Source organism: Martes martes (genome assembly GCF_963455335.1).
Source record: "Martes martes genome assembly, chromosome: 2".
In the NCBI taxonomy this organism is placed as follows: Eukaryota; Metazoa; Chordata; class Mammalia; order Carnivora; family Mustelidae; genus Martes; species Martes martes.
The window spans coordinates 13,584,369-13,600,021 of NC_137889.1; the positions used below are offsets into that span (position 1 = coordinate 13,584,369).

General features: G+C 47.4%; 1 protein-coding gene across 9 annotated transcripts in view; it reads left to right on the forward strand.

Moving 5' to 3' along the window:
• Positions 1–15,339, forward strand: part of TENM3 (teneurin transmembrane protein 3) — a gene marked incomplete at its 5' end in the record, with an annotated part of 433,573 nt that extends 418,234 nt beyond the window's left edge. For all 9 annotated transcript variants that reach the window (XM_080797211.1, XM_080797212.1, XM_080797213.1 and 6 more), the window contains 4 exons: positions 4,422–4,718; positions 7,810–9,421; positions 12,122–12,252; positions 14,356–15,339. In XM_080797211.1, coding sequence (XP_080653337.1) covers positions 4,422–4,718; positions 7,810–9,421; positions 12,122–12,252; positions 14,356–15,111 — 2,796 coding nt within the window. In that variant the 3' untranslated portion in view covers positions 15,112–15,339. The remainder of the gene's footprint in view (positions 1–4,421; positions 4,719–7,809; positions 9,422–12,121; positions 12,253–14,355) is intronic.
• Between the last annotated feature and the right edge of the window lie 314 nt (positions 15,340–15,653).

Genomic DNA, 15,653 nt, shown 5'->3' on the forward strand with positions numbered 1-15,653 from the left:
GCTGCTTTTCATTTTTTAAGGTATTTACCTAAATTCAGCGAGCTGCCCGACACAGAGTGGGCACTCAAATATTGATTCAGTGAGCAAAGGAGGAAAAGCAACCTTCTGATATGGATTATCTCACGGCATCTCGATCCAAGGGAGAAGCGACATGAAGAGCCCATCCTTGCAAATGTTTGACTGCTGGACACAAACCTAACTCTCCCTAGATGACGTAGCCATAATAGGGCACCAGATACTGTAGTTTAAAATGTTTTTGAAGGCAAAGTGTAGAAAAGGAAAATTAACAAGAAACTGGCAATGCAGAGAGCATTTTCTCTGAAATGTGCATTAAGGGGAAAGGGAAATACAGTCAGAAATCACAAGCAAATGAAATCATGAGAGATGTGGGAAAACATTGCAAACTAAAGATTAGATGTTTCCAGAGCTCGCTTGTTTGTGGCTAAGTTTAAAAAAAAAAAAAAAAAACCCAGGCATAAAAATTGTTTGTCCATCTCTTATGTTGGTAAATATCCCTCGTTTATTGTCAGTGCTGGACTTTGGAACCAGCCTTTCGTCCATTACCAAAAAACAAAACAAAACAACTGCTATGGTATTCTGAAAAGAAAGATATATCTTCTAAACTTGCCCAGAATTCAGATGTTTAAAGGAAAAAAAAAAATAATGAGTCACTTAAAAAAGAAACTCTCAAAATTTGGAAGTCAAAATTGTGTTTAAAGGCATACATGCAGGGGCGCCTGGGTGGCTCAGTTGGGTAAGCATCTGCCTTCAGCTCAGGTCATGATCCAGGGTCCTGAGATCAAGCCCCTTGTAGGGCTCCCTGCTCAGTGGGGAACCTGCTTCTCCCTTTGCCCCTCCCCTTGCTCATGCTCTCTCTCTCACACTCTGGCTCTCTCTCTCAAATAAATTAAAAAATAAAATAAAATAAATAAAAAAGCCTGCATGCATGTGAGAGCATACTTGAATCTAATTCTGCCAGCCACGTTTGCCTGATGTGCTATTTGTCACTCGAAGTCGAGCAGAGTGGGACGGTACCGTGCTGTCAGCGCTGACATGCAGAGAGACACAGAACAGTCTGCAGCCAGCTGATGTTCCAACAGGGACACGGGGGCGTCGTGATGTTGTCACCTAGCGTACTGGGTGATGAGCCAGCCCTTACTCACCTCTCCCCGTAACATTCCGGATACGTGAATATAATCCAATGGTACTTAATGTCTTTAAACATAAAGATGTTGTTTAACATCTTTACGCCTCAGTTTTTCAAGCATTCTGGAAGGAAGATGATCACTAACCCTGTCCCCGGACGCTGTGATTTCCTCACAGTCATGCTGGACGTGATCTTAGAAAATGGGGGATTTTCCGTGCTTGCTTAAAAGAAATGCTGTGTATCACAAAGGACTTGATGGTGATCTCATCTCCAAACACAGCATGTGGACTCATTTTTATATAGCTGGAGGTATAGTAATGATCTGATATAAGGTTTTTCATCTTAGATGAACTATTCAATTTAAATTGATATTTTTTATATTAAAACTATTTATTAAAAGGCCAGTGGGACATGGAACAATGCTGGTCCTTTATGATTGTCCAAAAAAAAAAAGGGCGGGTAGAAACATTGCCATAATTTCATCAAGGTACAGTTTAGTAGGACTGTGTCCTAGAATGGAAATGTCCCTTGACTTCTGCACTTTGTTTATAATACCAGGAGGAGAAAGTTTGGGCAAGTATGAGAAGAACAAAGGAAACAAAAGATCTGTTAGTATCTTTGAAATTTTACATATTCAATAACAATGACTGGTGTCTGGAAACAGTCAGAACGGTTGAAACCTTGGCTCGTGTTGGGAATGCCGGGGGAAACACAGCCACATGCTAATTCTTTCCTCATTGCTCCGGTCTGAGGATGCAAGAAAGGCATTGCAGCCGGCGTCTGTCTAGATGAAAAGAAAAACTGAAACTTGTATGCAGATGTTCCGTCTCCCGATGCTTCTAGATGTTACCATATGGCGGCATGTTGGGTATGGTGGGGCACACGGGGACTACCATGTGATTGCCACCTGGGTGCTTTGGGGTTGCGTAGCCGTATCCACGAACCAGAGGAAGGGGGGGGGGGCGGGAGGGTGTGGGCAGTGGGAAGAAGGGCCCCGGCTGCTCTCTGCCTCGCTCCCTTTAATACCCCACGGTCTTGCAGGCCTGCGTCCAGATCGCTCCCGCTCTAATCAGAGGCAGCACTGCAGAGCGCAAGGGTGGTTAAGGAATGCAATAAAGAATTGAAATACAAATTAAAAGGATACAAAGTAAAATGCAAACAGATGGGGCAGTCCTGTGGGCCACACGGTCCACAGAAACTGCACAGGCAGTCGGACGTGGCTGGGTGCAGCCAGAAATAACCTACAGTAGGAGAAAAGGGGGGAAAACCTAAACATTCAGAGGCTGCTGTGCCTTTTGTTTTGTTTTGTTTTGTTTTTTAAATCACAATCAGAGAAATACGTTCCGGAACCATAGGAAACCATTTAGTGCAAAACCTCATCCTAAGGCATCAAAAGTTTTGTGCCAAGATAGTAAGGGGAAGAACCGGACCCAGCCAGCGGAGTACTGAGTTCATTTGCTCTCAAATCAAACCCTCCTACAGGCTTTAGAGTAGATTTTTGTAATATTAGCCGGCAGCTTCAAGGTCCGCAAAGCATTCTGCAAATGTAACCTCGTGCAGCATCACGGAAGCCGCAGGAGGCGGGAACCAACATGCGGGTGTTGCCCTGCGGGAGAACGGAAACCCCGAGGGCCTTGAGCCGGCCAGACGGAATCCAGCTGATACATCACCGGCACAGGCTGAAGGTTATCATCCGAGCACCTCACAGATGGACAGCCTCCGAGGGGCCAAAGCCCAAAGTCCTGCCACCTCTAGACCCTATCAGGGACGGAGATGGGGCTCCTCCCTGCAGCGCGCACACGCGCGTGCACACACGCTTTACACACCAGGTTCTGCTGCGGCAAGGAGCTGGGTCCGCACCGACGGAACGGGCACACGGAGATCTCCGGATTGCCTTCGGGGCTCCACCGTTTCTCACCTTCTGGGACTCGTCTGTCTGGGTGCTCTTCTGCCTCTAAAAGCAGTTCACCTAGTTCACTCCATGGACGACTTTTTGCGTTGTATCTTTACCTTTCCATACCTTTCCCCAGACGCTGGACATTACGATTCGCCCCTTGAACCACCGACCGGAAAGTTCAAGGTCGAAGAGTCTCTTTCCGTGGGGCTTCGTTAATGTCAACGATAAGATGCACAGATTCGTTTCATCCCGGAGTTTACATAAATACACAGGCTCATTGTGTATGCGCACAGGTCGGTGTGGGTGTTGCTGCAGAAGCGGCGTGCGTGCCGACGTGTGTGTGACCGATCAGCGGCAGCTGTCCATTTTGAAAGTTCTAGCAAGGACGTGGTCATGGAAAATTCAGATGTTCCCATTTAACATTCAACAGTCCAACAGGCAGGGCACATTTTGTTATCTCCGTCATAGCACATTTTGCTATTGCCGTCCAAAAGCTGCCGTCTTGCTGCAGAAGATGCACTCTTAGGGGTTGCTCAGCACTCCGCAGACTGTTTTCGAAAGTAGAGTGTAACTGCGGCCACATTCCCATCGCAGTCACCAGTGCTGGTTTGTGTGGGCCACGGATCCCGGGCAGCAACCGCCAAACGTGGTCGGAGATTCCGGACAAGGCACAGAGCCACACGGAGACCCGATCACAGCAACACGCCGCTAGATCTATACACTGAGCACAAACGTCGGACCCTGTAGATGGGGGAGTTGAAGCATCTGAGGTCGCTGCCAGTTGGCCAGATGTTATTAAAGGGAAAGGCATTCTAAAAACGTGTGACATTTCAGCACGGGGCCAAAAGCAATGATCGTGTTTGTAACCTCCTGCTATTTAGACGCATTAATAATTTACAGTAATGTGGGTTCCAGCTTCTACTTAACTGTTCCTCAAAGGGCTGGAGTCACATTTACTGTTTTTATTTAATATAGCCAAGATTAATCTACTGAGCCATCATTTTCCAGTGTCTTGTGGAGGGAGGGGCTTTGAGTAATTTACGGAGATGTCATGTTGACCACCTCCATATCTCCCGAACAAACTTTAAAGCAAATACGTTTTGGTATTTTTCTTATCAGTTGCTTAAGTTTACAGCATCTAATTGAAAAGGTTTTGAACAAATGCCAGGCTGTCTTTCTGCTTAATGAAACCTTTTAAAGGAGCTGCTAATCTACTGCCTTGCACTTGGACCCAAGAAGTTGCTAAGTTAATTTACTGACAAAGAGAATCAATCATCATAAATGGTGTTTAAACAATAGCGGGGACTCTGAAGAGTAATAAGGGGCTGGCGTGGGGCTGGCATGACTTATGCTCTCATCCTGTTTCTGTTGTAACAGGTTAATGGAAGGAACCTCCTTTCAGTTGACTTTGATCGAACAACAAAGACAGAGAAGATCTATGATGACCACCGTAAATTCCTGCTGAGGATTGCCTACGACACGTCAGGGCACCCGACTCTCTGGCTGCCCAGCAGCAAGCTGATGGCGGTCAATGTCACCTACTCGTCCACCGGCCAGATTGCCAGCGTCCAACGGGGCACGACTAGTGAGAAAGTCGACTATGATGGCCAGGGGAGGATCGTGTCTCGGGTCTTCGCTGACGGTAAAACGTGGAGCTACACGTACTTGGACAAGGTATGCCCGCACGGTGAGAGTCCGAGGAGGGGAGCGATGACTGGTCTTTTTCAGTGACACCCAGAGCCCCGCGGGGGGAGGAGAACGGGGGGCCTGTGACGGGGCTCCGTTTATTATTCTGAGTATTAGTACGTGAGTCGCATTGGTACATCGGTGATGAATTTCTGCATTAGCGAAGTAGTTTCTCCTTAGTTAAGTTCTACTACTGGAGACCCTTTTAAGTGATTTATGCCACAAACAAACAAGCAGTAACGCTGTCCACCTGCCAAAATTCTGCGTCGACAACATTCACAAATTAGACTTTGAGCATGTAAGTCATTTGTAAATCATCTCTGAGCTGGCTCCTTCATTTGAGAAAGAGCCTCACGTTAGCACTGCTCTCGTGTCCGTTCTGTGCTGTTGCCGGCAGAGCGTCAGCATAACCACAAAAAGCGTGTAGATCCTATCTATGCATTATTCCAAAAGAGGCTATTTTTCAGAAAGCCGCATCTCAGGCACTCTGTGGCATCTCTCCTTTCTTGTGCATACAAAAGGTGTAAGCCTCCCCAGGCAGGCTTTCCTCCTTCCTTAAGCACTAAGCCCGACACCGAAAAAGACCTAAACTTACCCATGTGCAAAACCCTCAGTCACACTCTGACAGGTTTGGGACAGTGACTACGGTGCAGAGGGATGAAAGCACAGTAAAAGGACAGGGAACTGGCCACCTCCCTGTAATTCCCTTCTGTAAAAAACAAAATCCACCAAAGAGCAAATTCGTAGAACGTTTCATTTGCCCTTGAGACAAACTTGAGTCCTAGGGAGGGTTCTGTTTTGAGTTCCAATGCCTGTTGCACCTGGGCCCACCAGGCACACGGCAGCCCAAGTCACAAACGCAGTGGTCACTGCCTCCAGCCTTATGCGCATCAGCCGGAGTGACCTTTCCCCCCGGACACTCAAGTCTGGGCCGCTGTTGGGTTCACCTCACACCGTCTCGTTCTGCACAACTCTGCTCAGTCTGCACCCAACCCTGCTGCCCAGCAGTCATTCCGTCTACTTGTAGACGGCCTCCACCCAGACTAGCCTTCCGGAGAACCAGTGTCAGGTTCAAGGCTCCCCACGGATGCCTCCCAACTTGGGGACGCTTACAGCTGGGTGCCTACTTGCTGGTCTCTTCTCTCAAAAACCTCGTCTGCTCATCTGCTCCCCTTCGAAGAGACTCCTCTTTGAGACAGTGGACCGGCCCACCAGATGACAGTTTCCCTCCTCGGTAATCATCATTCTCAACAGTTACTGTTACTCCAACAGTGATTTCTTGAGAGACCACAGAGGAAGCCCCCCGGCACACATACCTTCCTGGGAGCCAGTCCTCAGGCCTGGAAAACACGTCACCCTCCAGCCTAACAAACCCAAGACAACTTCCTCCTGGAGAAACGGGGAGCGGGTCCCTACTTCATCCTGAAACACTTTTCCCAAAGTAACTTAAGCACATTACAGAGATGTGTAACAGAAATACCCAGACCCTAAAAATTGATAGTGATCAAGGAGACGGAGAGCATGGCCCTGAGAAGAGCCACTGACAGAAGAAGACACCATCAGTAACTGAGGTCACATTCGTGTATCAGTGGGGATCCGAAAAGCCAGCAAGTGCTTTCATCCTCTCTCTCAAATCCCTAAAATCCACCAAACCATTTCCATTCCCTTGCTAGGATAAGCACCCTAAACCCGGACTTCTTCATAGCAGTAGTAATATTTTACTACCATCAGATGTGATTTTAAATGACTACACAACTAGCTACTAATTCCTGTGAATTCAGCAATCATCTGAATGTGTGTCTTCCTTGACACAGTAGAAACTATTAGGAACAGTTCTCAAGACATCTACTGCACAGCTAGCAGCCAAAGACTGCCCTTAGATAGGCCCACGGAGGAGACACTACAGAACTTGTCATGCAGGCTACTTTCAAAGATGGTGGACAGTAGAGAGAAAGGGAACGTGCCTTGGACAAGGGATTGTGTGTTTCTCTGGCGAAAGCAAAGCTAAGTCCCAGGAGGGCTCCTAACACACCCATAGCCCCAGATTTGCCATCATTGCATTTGGTCTAATGGGGTTTGGGGGGAGTTTCCGCAGAGGAGAACATCGCCCATGCTCTGTATTACTACTGAGCTACATTATCCACGATTGAGCATCAGGGTTGAGCTTCTCTCATGCTGCCCTAATAAATGATCGTCTCATGTCTTTCTGCTATTACTTGCAAAATAAGCAGAGCTCGTTTTAATTTATATATTTATTCACTGCGTTATTTAGCACCAAAGTGGAATGTAGCCCAGAAACCATTCTTACACCAGCTAAGACATGAATCCGATTTGGTACTCGCTAAAGGAAATTTCAAAAATGTAGATTTTATTGTCATCCCAGATGACAGGTAAGAATTTGCAAACAAACCAAACAAGAAAACCATACCCGGATCCGTATTTTAATTAAGGGCCTTTACAGCTCTCGTTGACCATGTGATTTAGCGATGTTTGTTGACGTTGGTGCTTTATATGCACATTATCCATTTTTGATTCATTTTAGGTCGCTTCTTCATAAAGTAATATTTTGAATGCTTTGCTCCTCCCCCCCCACACGCTGGAAATTAAAACATGATTTGAGGGGCTCTTCAGTCAAATGAGGGGGAAAAGCCACCTTCCTAAATAATTGCTGATTATGGGTAGGATTGCTTTGCCCCTGTGCTGTTTTCTCCTTGAAACGTTGTCTTTAGAGCAGCTTCGTGTGTTGTGACTTAGCCCCAGCCATCGGCAGTCTGCTGCTTGGCTGTGGACACCTGGGAGAAGAACGGTACAGTCGTGACAAGTGGCACCTTATGGATCTTGAGCCACTAACTGCAGAGCCCCTCACAATGAAGCATCCGAGCAAATCAGGCCGGGGCTCGTTAACAACATGTAAGGTCAAGGAGAACTCCATTAAAATGAAAATCATTTTCTTGAGCGAAATGTTTCTGTGTATTCGCAGTCACAGGATGTGCTTTTGCTTACCCCCGCCCCCACCGCGCCGGCCCCTCCCCCACCCCGGGTCACAAATACTGAACAACGGTCTGTTGTGTCTTCGCAGTCCATGGTCCTCCTGCTTCACAGCCAGAGGCAGTACATCTTCGAATACGACATGTGGGACCGGCTGTCCGCCATCACCATGCCCAGCGTGGCTCGCCACACCATGCAGACCATGCGGTCCATCGGCTACTACCGCAACATCTACAACCCCCCTGAGAGCAACGCCTCTGTCATCACGGACTACAACGAGGAGGGGCTGCTTCTGCAGACGGCCTTCTTGGGGACCAGCCGCAGGGTCTTGTTCAAGTACCGGAGGCAGACCAGGCTCTCCGAGATTCTGTACGATAGCACGAGAGTCAGTTTTACCTACGATGAGACAGCGGGAGTCCTCAAAACCGTCAACCTCCAGAGCGATGGTTTTATCTGCACCATCAGGTACAGGCAAATTGGCCCCCTGATTGACAGGCAGATTTTCCGCTTTAGCGAGGATGGGATGGTCAACGCAAGGTTTGACTACAGCTATGACAACAGCTTTCGAGTGACCAGCATGCAGGGGGTCATCAATGAAACACCCCTGCCCATCGATCTCTATCAGTTTGATGACATTTCCGGTAAAGTTGAGCAGTTTGGGAAATTTGGAGTTATATATTATGATATTAACCAGATCATCTCCACGGCAGTGATGACGTACACCAAGCACTTTGACGCCCATGGCCGCATCAAGGAAATTCAGTACGAGATTTTCAGGTCACTCATGTACTGGATTACAATTCAGTATGATAACATGGGTCGGGTAACCAAAAGAGAAATCAAAATAGGGCCCTTTGCCAACACTACCAAATACGCTTACGAGTACGATGTTGACGGGCAGCTCCAGACTGTTTATCTGAATGAAAAGATCATGTGGCGTTACAACTACGACCTGAATGGAAACCTCCATTTGCTGAACCCGAGTAACAGTGCGCGTCTGACACCTCTTCGCTATGACCTGCGAGACAGGATCACTCGCCTCGGGGATGTTCAGTATCGGTTGGACGAGGATGGGTTCCTGCGTCAGAGAGGCACAGAGATCTTCGAGTACAGCTCCAAGGGCCTTCTGACTCGAGTTTATAGTAAAGGCAGTGGCTGGACAGTGATCTATCGTTACGATGGCCTGGGAAGGCGCGTGTCTAGCAAAACCAGTCTGGGACAGCATCTGCAGTTTTTTTATGCTGACTTAACTTATCCCACGAGGATTACTCATGTCTACAACCACTCGAGTTCAGAAATCACTTCTCTCTATTATGATCTCCAAGGACATCTCTTTGCCATGGAAATCAGCAGTGGGGATGAATTCTACATTGCATCAGATAACACAGGGACACCATTGGCTGTTTTCAGTAGCAATGGGCTTATGCTGAAACAGATTCAGTATACTGCATATGGCGAAATCTATTTCGACTCCAATATTGACTTTCAACTGGTAATTGGATTTCATGGTGGCTTATATGACCCACTCACAAAATTAATCCACTTTGGAGAAAGAGATTATGATATTTTGGCAGGACGATGGACAACGCCTGACATAGAAATCTGGAAGAGAATTGGGAAGGACCCAGCTCCTTTTAACCTCTACATGTTTAGGAATAACAACCCTGCAAGCAAAATCCATGATGTGAAAGATTACATCACAGGTAAGCATTTTTTTTTCCTTTCCAAGTGCAGAATTCCTTTAATCCTTATATGAATACGCACAATAACTAGAGTTGCTTTCTTTAGCCTTACACTTTACTCCTGCAAAATCAAATGCCTAGCCTTTTAAATGGGTTTATTTCTCTATGGAATCATAGAGAAACCAGAAAGGGAAACTGAGGCGTCGTTTGTTACTTCCTATTCTGTCTCCAATGCCCAAGGCCACAATTTTCTGAAATGATATGGAATCCAGTCCCTTAAGGAAGGGAGGTGACATGGGGCTGTGGAAAACAGGATGAACTTGGGAGCCCCCAAATTGGAATTCTGATCCCAACACTTCTCCTTTAACTCATGTGGCTTTATAGATAAGTCACAAGTTTTTTTAATCTGTTCCCTTAACAATGAAATGGGGAGAATAATGTCTCCTTTAATAAGATATATGCAATTCTGCTTTAATTACTACCTTACATATGTGTAATGTTGGTTTTTCTTTTACACATGTGTGAGGTTCTAATGGAGGAACCGTGAAACACAGCAGGGTGTGATTTACCATCTCATTCCTGGGATGTCTAACTCCCCTCCACCATCACCTCAGGGCAATAAAGGAAGAGTTTCTCCCACCTCTTGCTTCACCAGACGGTCTTGTTTCTGTTTTCACTACAGTCTTCATGCTATTTGGAGCACCAGTTTGTGCTTGGTGGCACTACTAATAGACACGCTAATTTTTCCGCCAACAGGAGGTTAAGACCTTTCCAAGTTTCAGGCGTGATCTGACTGAAACATCTCATCCCACTTCTGCCACCACCAAACAACCAGGATGAGAGACTAGGTCTTTGCAGTCACTGCTCTAATTCCCTTTGGTTCCTGACTTCTCCGCTCACCCTGTACTCAATGGATTCTGAATCCTTCTGATCCCACCTTCCTTTCCTGACTTAGACTACCATGTGAACCTCTCTGCCATGTATATGCTTCCTGGAAGAAGGTTCTTTCCTGTTGTCTTTTTTTGGGTTTAGTTTGGTTTGGGGTTTTCTGTTTTGTTTTGGCTTGTGTTAGATGCTCCTTCGGGCTGTCTCTTTTCTTGCTCAGTATTTGGGGCATACTGAGATGCCTGTTTTCTCAGTTCTAGGTACAGCCCTCAAAAGGCTGCCCCCTGTTCATTTCACATCTGCTTCATGCTTTCCCAGACTGCCAAAACTTGTCATAGCTCTCCTCCTTGTGAACCAGCTGACACTCGCCTCTTTCACAATCCTGGTTCAGCAACACCCTCATGGAGTTCTCCTTCAGCTCTCTCAGTACACGTCTGCATCTGAGTCCCATTATTTTGGCAATACTTTTCTACACTTAAGACCCTGTGATTTTATTTTGTGTTTTTACTGTTACACAGACATTATTCATAGCAGGAGAAACTTTGCCCCCGACACTACCATTCAGGGGAATTTCCTCCAAAACATAAGGCCCCTGTAATGTTATATACACTCGCGCACACACACACGCACACCCCCAAAAAAGTAACACTCTCTACCCTACATGATGAACTTGGGATTTCTCTCTCCCACCACCACCACCCCTCCTTTTAAAAGAGAGAGAATGCCACTGGTTCTATAGCCATATGATGTTTGGACAGAGGACCTGTCAGCCTGGTGATGAGGTGAGAGTCTGTGCCCTAGAGGAGGAAATAGGAAGCAAGTGGCTCTCCATCATTCTGACAAGCAGTTTACCACTGGTTATTTAAGAGGTGTTGACAGGGGCTGCCTGAAAGGCGGGAAAGCCCACAGCTCCTGAATCCATCCTCTCCTAGCAACATGGACTGCAGCGAATGCCATAGCAGCACTTTCTGAAAAACATCAAAAGAGAGATGGAACAGCATAAAATATATTAGGTGAAATGCAATTTCAAATTTTCCAGCAATGTGCTTAATATATAAAATAATCTACACCCAACTGTACTCATAAAGCTGCAAGCCTGCTGAGTAGTTCTGTAACATTATAACCTTCAGAATAGAATAAAAGCCTTATTCTGAGCTTAATGGCTTTTGGAGTCACATGGCAATATTTTAAAATACCATTTTAAAGGTTTCCAGGTTCTCTCCCCAAAAAGTTCGTCTCCACCTGTGCCCAAGTGCACCTTTGAAGTCAGAGCTGATGGTAATCCAGATTTCTGTGCCCTTGGCCAGTTCTGCCAGTTTTCAGCATTCCTCCTTGATTCAGAATCAACTGTTGATTTTAATTCTCTCAATTTAGGGTTTTTATTAATAGAAAATGGGTTGTGGAAGCTGCATATCCTTGGGCAATCGCTTTTGAAAGCTAGTAACACACAACTTCTATTTAAAACCAGTCTTGACTAACTACCAATTCCCTCTGTTTTCCTCAATAGCCGCTCTTTCATGCTGCTGGGCATTGTTATTACCCCTTTTCATCACGTATTACGAGCCCGGGATGCCACCTCGCACGTGTGACACTTTGCCTAGTCTCAGCAAGTAGCTACCAGACTCTGTTTTGCGTAGCCCTTGCCATCGCTCCGTTATGGAGGCTGGTGGCTTCGAGGCTGGAAATAGAGAGAGGGATCGGAATTGGAGGAGGCAGGAAAACACGTGGTCCTCTTCAGGCTATTGTTTGTGAACTGGGGGGTTAAAGGTAAGAATTTCAACGTATGAAAGCACAAAATAACTCTAACACCTTTTGTTTTGAACAATCTTCTCCTAGATGTTAACAGCTGGCTGGTGACATTTGGCTTCCATCTGCACAATGCTATTCCTGGATTCCCTGTTCCCAAATTTGATTTAACCGAGCCTTCTTACGAACTTGTGAAGAGTCAGCAGTGGGATGACGTACCGGTAAGAAACAAAAAGCAAAACTGTGAAAAGGTGACCGATGGCTTAGCTATGTCGTATTTACCCATTTAACCAAACCGCTCTTGTGAAAGCTGGGCCAAAGACTGGTTTTCCATTTTTTTGACTCTTTCAGGCTAGAAAAACATCCCACTTCTGTGCAGCAAAACCAGGGGCCTGTTAAACAGGCTTAAATCTGTTTTTAGTGATGCTAATAAAAACATAAAAAGACATTATCAGAAGGTAATAAAATGAGGGAGCTCGTTTTGGAGCACAAGGTTTCTACAGAGAACCCCCGTGGAAGCACATTTATAGCCCTTGGGACCTTAAGGCAAAGATACAATAAATGGGAGGGCTGGGGATTCGTATTACAAATGAGCAGCCCACAAACAATGCCGCAAAGTTCAACTCCTTTAAAATCTGAACGGTGTTTCATGGGAACAGATTGAAAATAAAAATAAAATGTCCTCTGATAAAGCTCCATCTGCAACTAGGTGTTTATAGAATTTTCCTGAAAATAACATTTCAGGAGGCCTATAATTGTTCTGAGAACTAAAATAAAAGAAAAAGAATGGAAAATTGCAAAGTCAAAGCTGCCATTTCAGAAAATGGCCCTTTTAATTCCTGTCTTTCAGAGATCAGAAAGAAATGTACAACAAAACACTAGAATTTCTAACTAAAAGCAAGAATAATTAAAGATCAAGAAATTGGGTTACCCCGTAATGATAAGGAGAAGAGAGTGCAGAGTTTCTTAGGAAGATTAATCCCCTCCCCTCCTTGAGCAATTTCCTATAATTTCAGTGACTACAAAGAGAAAAGCAATCATGGCTGAAACACACACACAGTATATTCAGTGTCAATGCCTCTGTTTTCTGGTAGGTGTTTCATACTTCACATAAAACAGTTCCTTCTTCGAGATGTCACCTTTACATTTAGGAAGCAAAACCCATCAAGTTTCCAAGGTCTGGGAGCCATTTTCACATTTCAAATTGCAAATATATCTACACTGATAAAGTGTCATGACGACACATTGAAGTTTCCCAAGGCATCTGGACAGGCACGTCCTAATTGTGTCTGACTTTCCAACATGTCTGCAAACACTTAAGTCTTACTGTACAAATGGACTTGCCAACTTTCTTCCTAGGCAGCCTCCTAAATATGGTTCAAGTTCTCTGTCGAGAGAAGCGCAGGGTAAGGAGAGCTTAGGGAATGGCTGGCAAAGACACTGGAGGCCGCCCCAAGTGCGGAAAAAACAAATGTTTCCCTCACTGCTGCGGATGAAACAGATGTGTGGGGGGAAACACCGGCCAGACAAACATCTGGCAGTAGAAGAAATGGCTGAGTTCGGACGCCGCCAATTCAAAACATTTGCCAGCGGAGATGGTCCACCGTCCCTAAGTCTCCAAAAAGTTGTTTCCCTGAAGTAATAAACACCCCCCTCCAGCTGTCCCACCGCACAGTGGGCCCTGTCCAGTCCGCTTCTGCAGGTAGCACTGGGGAAATGCAGTTGAAAACTGTTTGCTGGAACAGAGGACAGAGAGGTTCCCTAAATGAAAGCACGGGAATTTCAAAGCCTATGAAGCAGGATGCGGTGGTCCCGCGCGGAGTACCCCAGCCTTGCAGACCTTTGTGTGTGTTGGCCGCGTCCTCCCCGGGCTCCCAGGGAGAAAGCCGCAGTGACCCTGAGGAATGGGGTTCCCCAAATGCGATAGGCGTGGGAGAGGGGCATCCAGACACTAAAAGAGAAGAGCTAAAACCATATTGTACCCACGATAGAGACTAAAAAGCTCTTAGCTAATACATGATGAAGTCACCTCTTTTTCCGTTTCAAAACTGATTTGGATCAACTTCAGGGGAAGGGACCTTTGAGTGCCTTCCTCCACCCGGAGTTGTTTTTAAGCCCTTTCATCTCTAAAGAACCCACCGAGCTTTTAATAAATGCCTGGGAGCGCTCCACAGACGTCCCCCCACCCCAGACCCCTCTTTCTGGGTCGTTGTCAGGACCGGGCGCGCTGCCAGGAAGCCTGGCTCCCGGGCAACCAAGAGCTACAGATGTTCTCTAAACCGTGTCCCTCCCCGCCCCCCCCCCCGTTTCTCTTTGCTTCTCAGCCCATTTTCGGAGTCCAGCAACAGGTGGCGAGACAAGCGCAGGCCTTCCTGTCCCTGGGGAAGATGGCCGAGGTGCAGGTGAGCCGGCGCAAGGGCGGCGGCGCGCCGTCGTGGCTGTGGTTCGCCACGGTCAAGTCGCTCATCGGCAAGGGCGTCATGCTGGCCGTGAGCCAGGGCCGCGTGCAGACCAACGTGCTCAACATCGCCAACGAGGACTGCATCAAGGTGGCGGCCGTGCTCAACAACGCCTTCTACCTGGAGAACCTGCACTTCACCATCGAGGGCAAGGACACGCACTACTTCATCAAGACCAGCACGCCCGAGAGCGACCTGGGCACGCTGCGGCTGACGAGCGGCCGCAAGGCGCTGGAGAACGGCATCAACGTGACCGTGTCGCAGTCCACCACGGTGGTCAACGGCAGGACGCGCAGGTTCGCCGACGTGGAGATGCAGTTCGGCGCGCTGGCGCTGCACGTGCGCTACGGCATGACGCTGGACGAGGAGAAGGCGCGCATCCTGGAGCAGGCGCGGCAGCGCGCGCTCGCGCGGGCCTGGGCGCGCGAGCAGCAGCGCGTGCGCGACGGCGAGGAGGGCGCGCGCCTCTGGACGGAGGGCGAGAAGCGGCAGCTGCTGAGCGCGGGCAAGGTGCAGGGCTACGACGGGTACTACGTACTCTCGGTGGAGCAGTACCCCGAGCTGGCGGACAGCGCCAACAACATCCAGTTCCTCCGACAAAGCGAGATCGGCAAGAGGTAACCCCCCGGGGCCGGCGGCCGCGCCCGGGACAGGCGGCCACCCCGCGCTGGCAGGCGGACCGGCCGGGGGCGGGGCGGGGCGCCGCGTCCCTCCGGAGCCTCACCCACGCCTCTGCTCTGCTCGGATTTTTCTGTAGCACAATCCGAAGCGGACTCTCCGACGCGGAAGAGCCTTGCGGGAGAACCAGACTGCTGTCGGAACGAGACGACGACGACGAAGAAAATCCACAAAAAAACAAAGAACTTTTTTTTCTGAATGACCTTAAAGGTGATCGGCTTTAAAGAATATGTTTACATATGCATATCGCTGCACTCAGTCGGACTGGAAGTATTAAGAGGAAAAATAAATAAGTGAAAGAAAGGAAAAAAAAAAAAAAAGGCCTAAACATGTTGCGCGAGGCCGTCCGTTCCTTGGAGGCACTGTATCTAACTAACGTAAAAACAAAATGCATACAGTGTTTCCAGATATGACCGAATTGTCGACCTTTGCTTACAAGAAGTAGTCTCTCTGCATAGGATGTGATATATATCTCTGTTAATTTT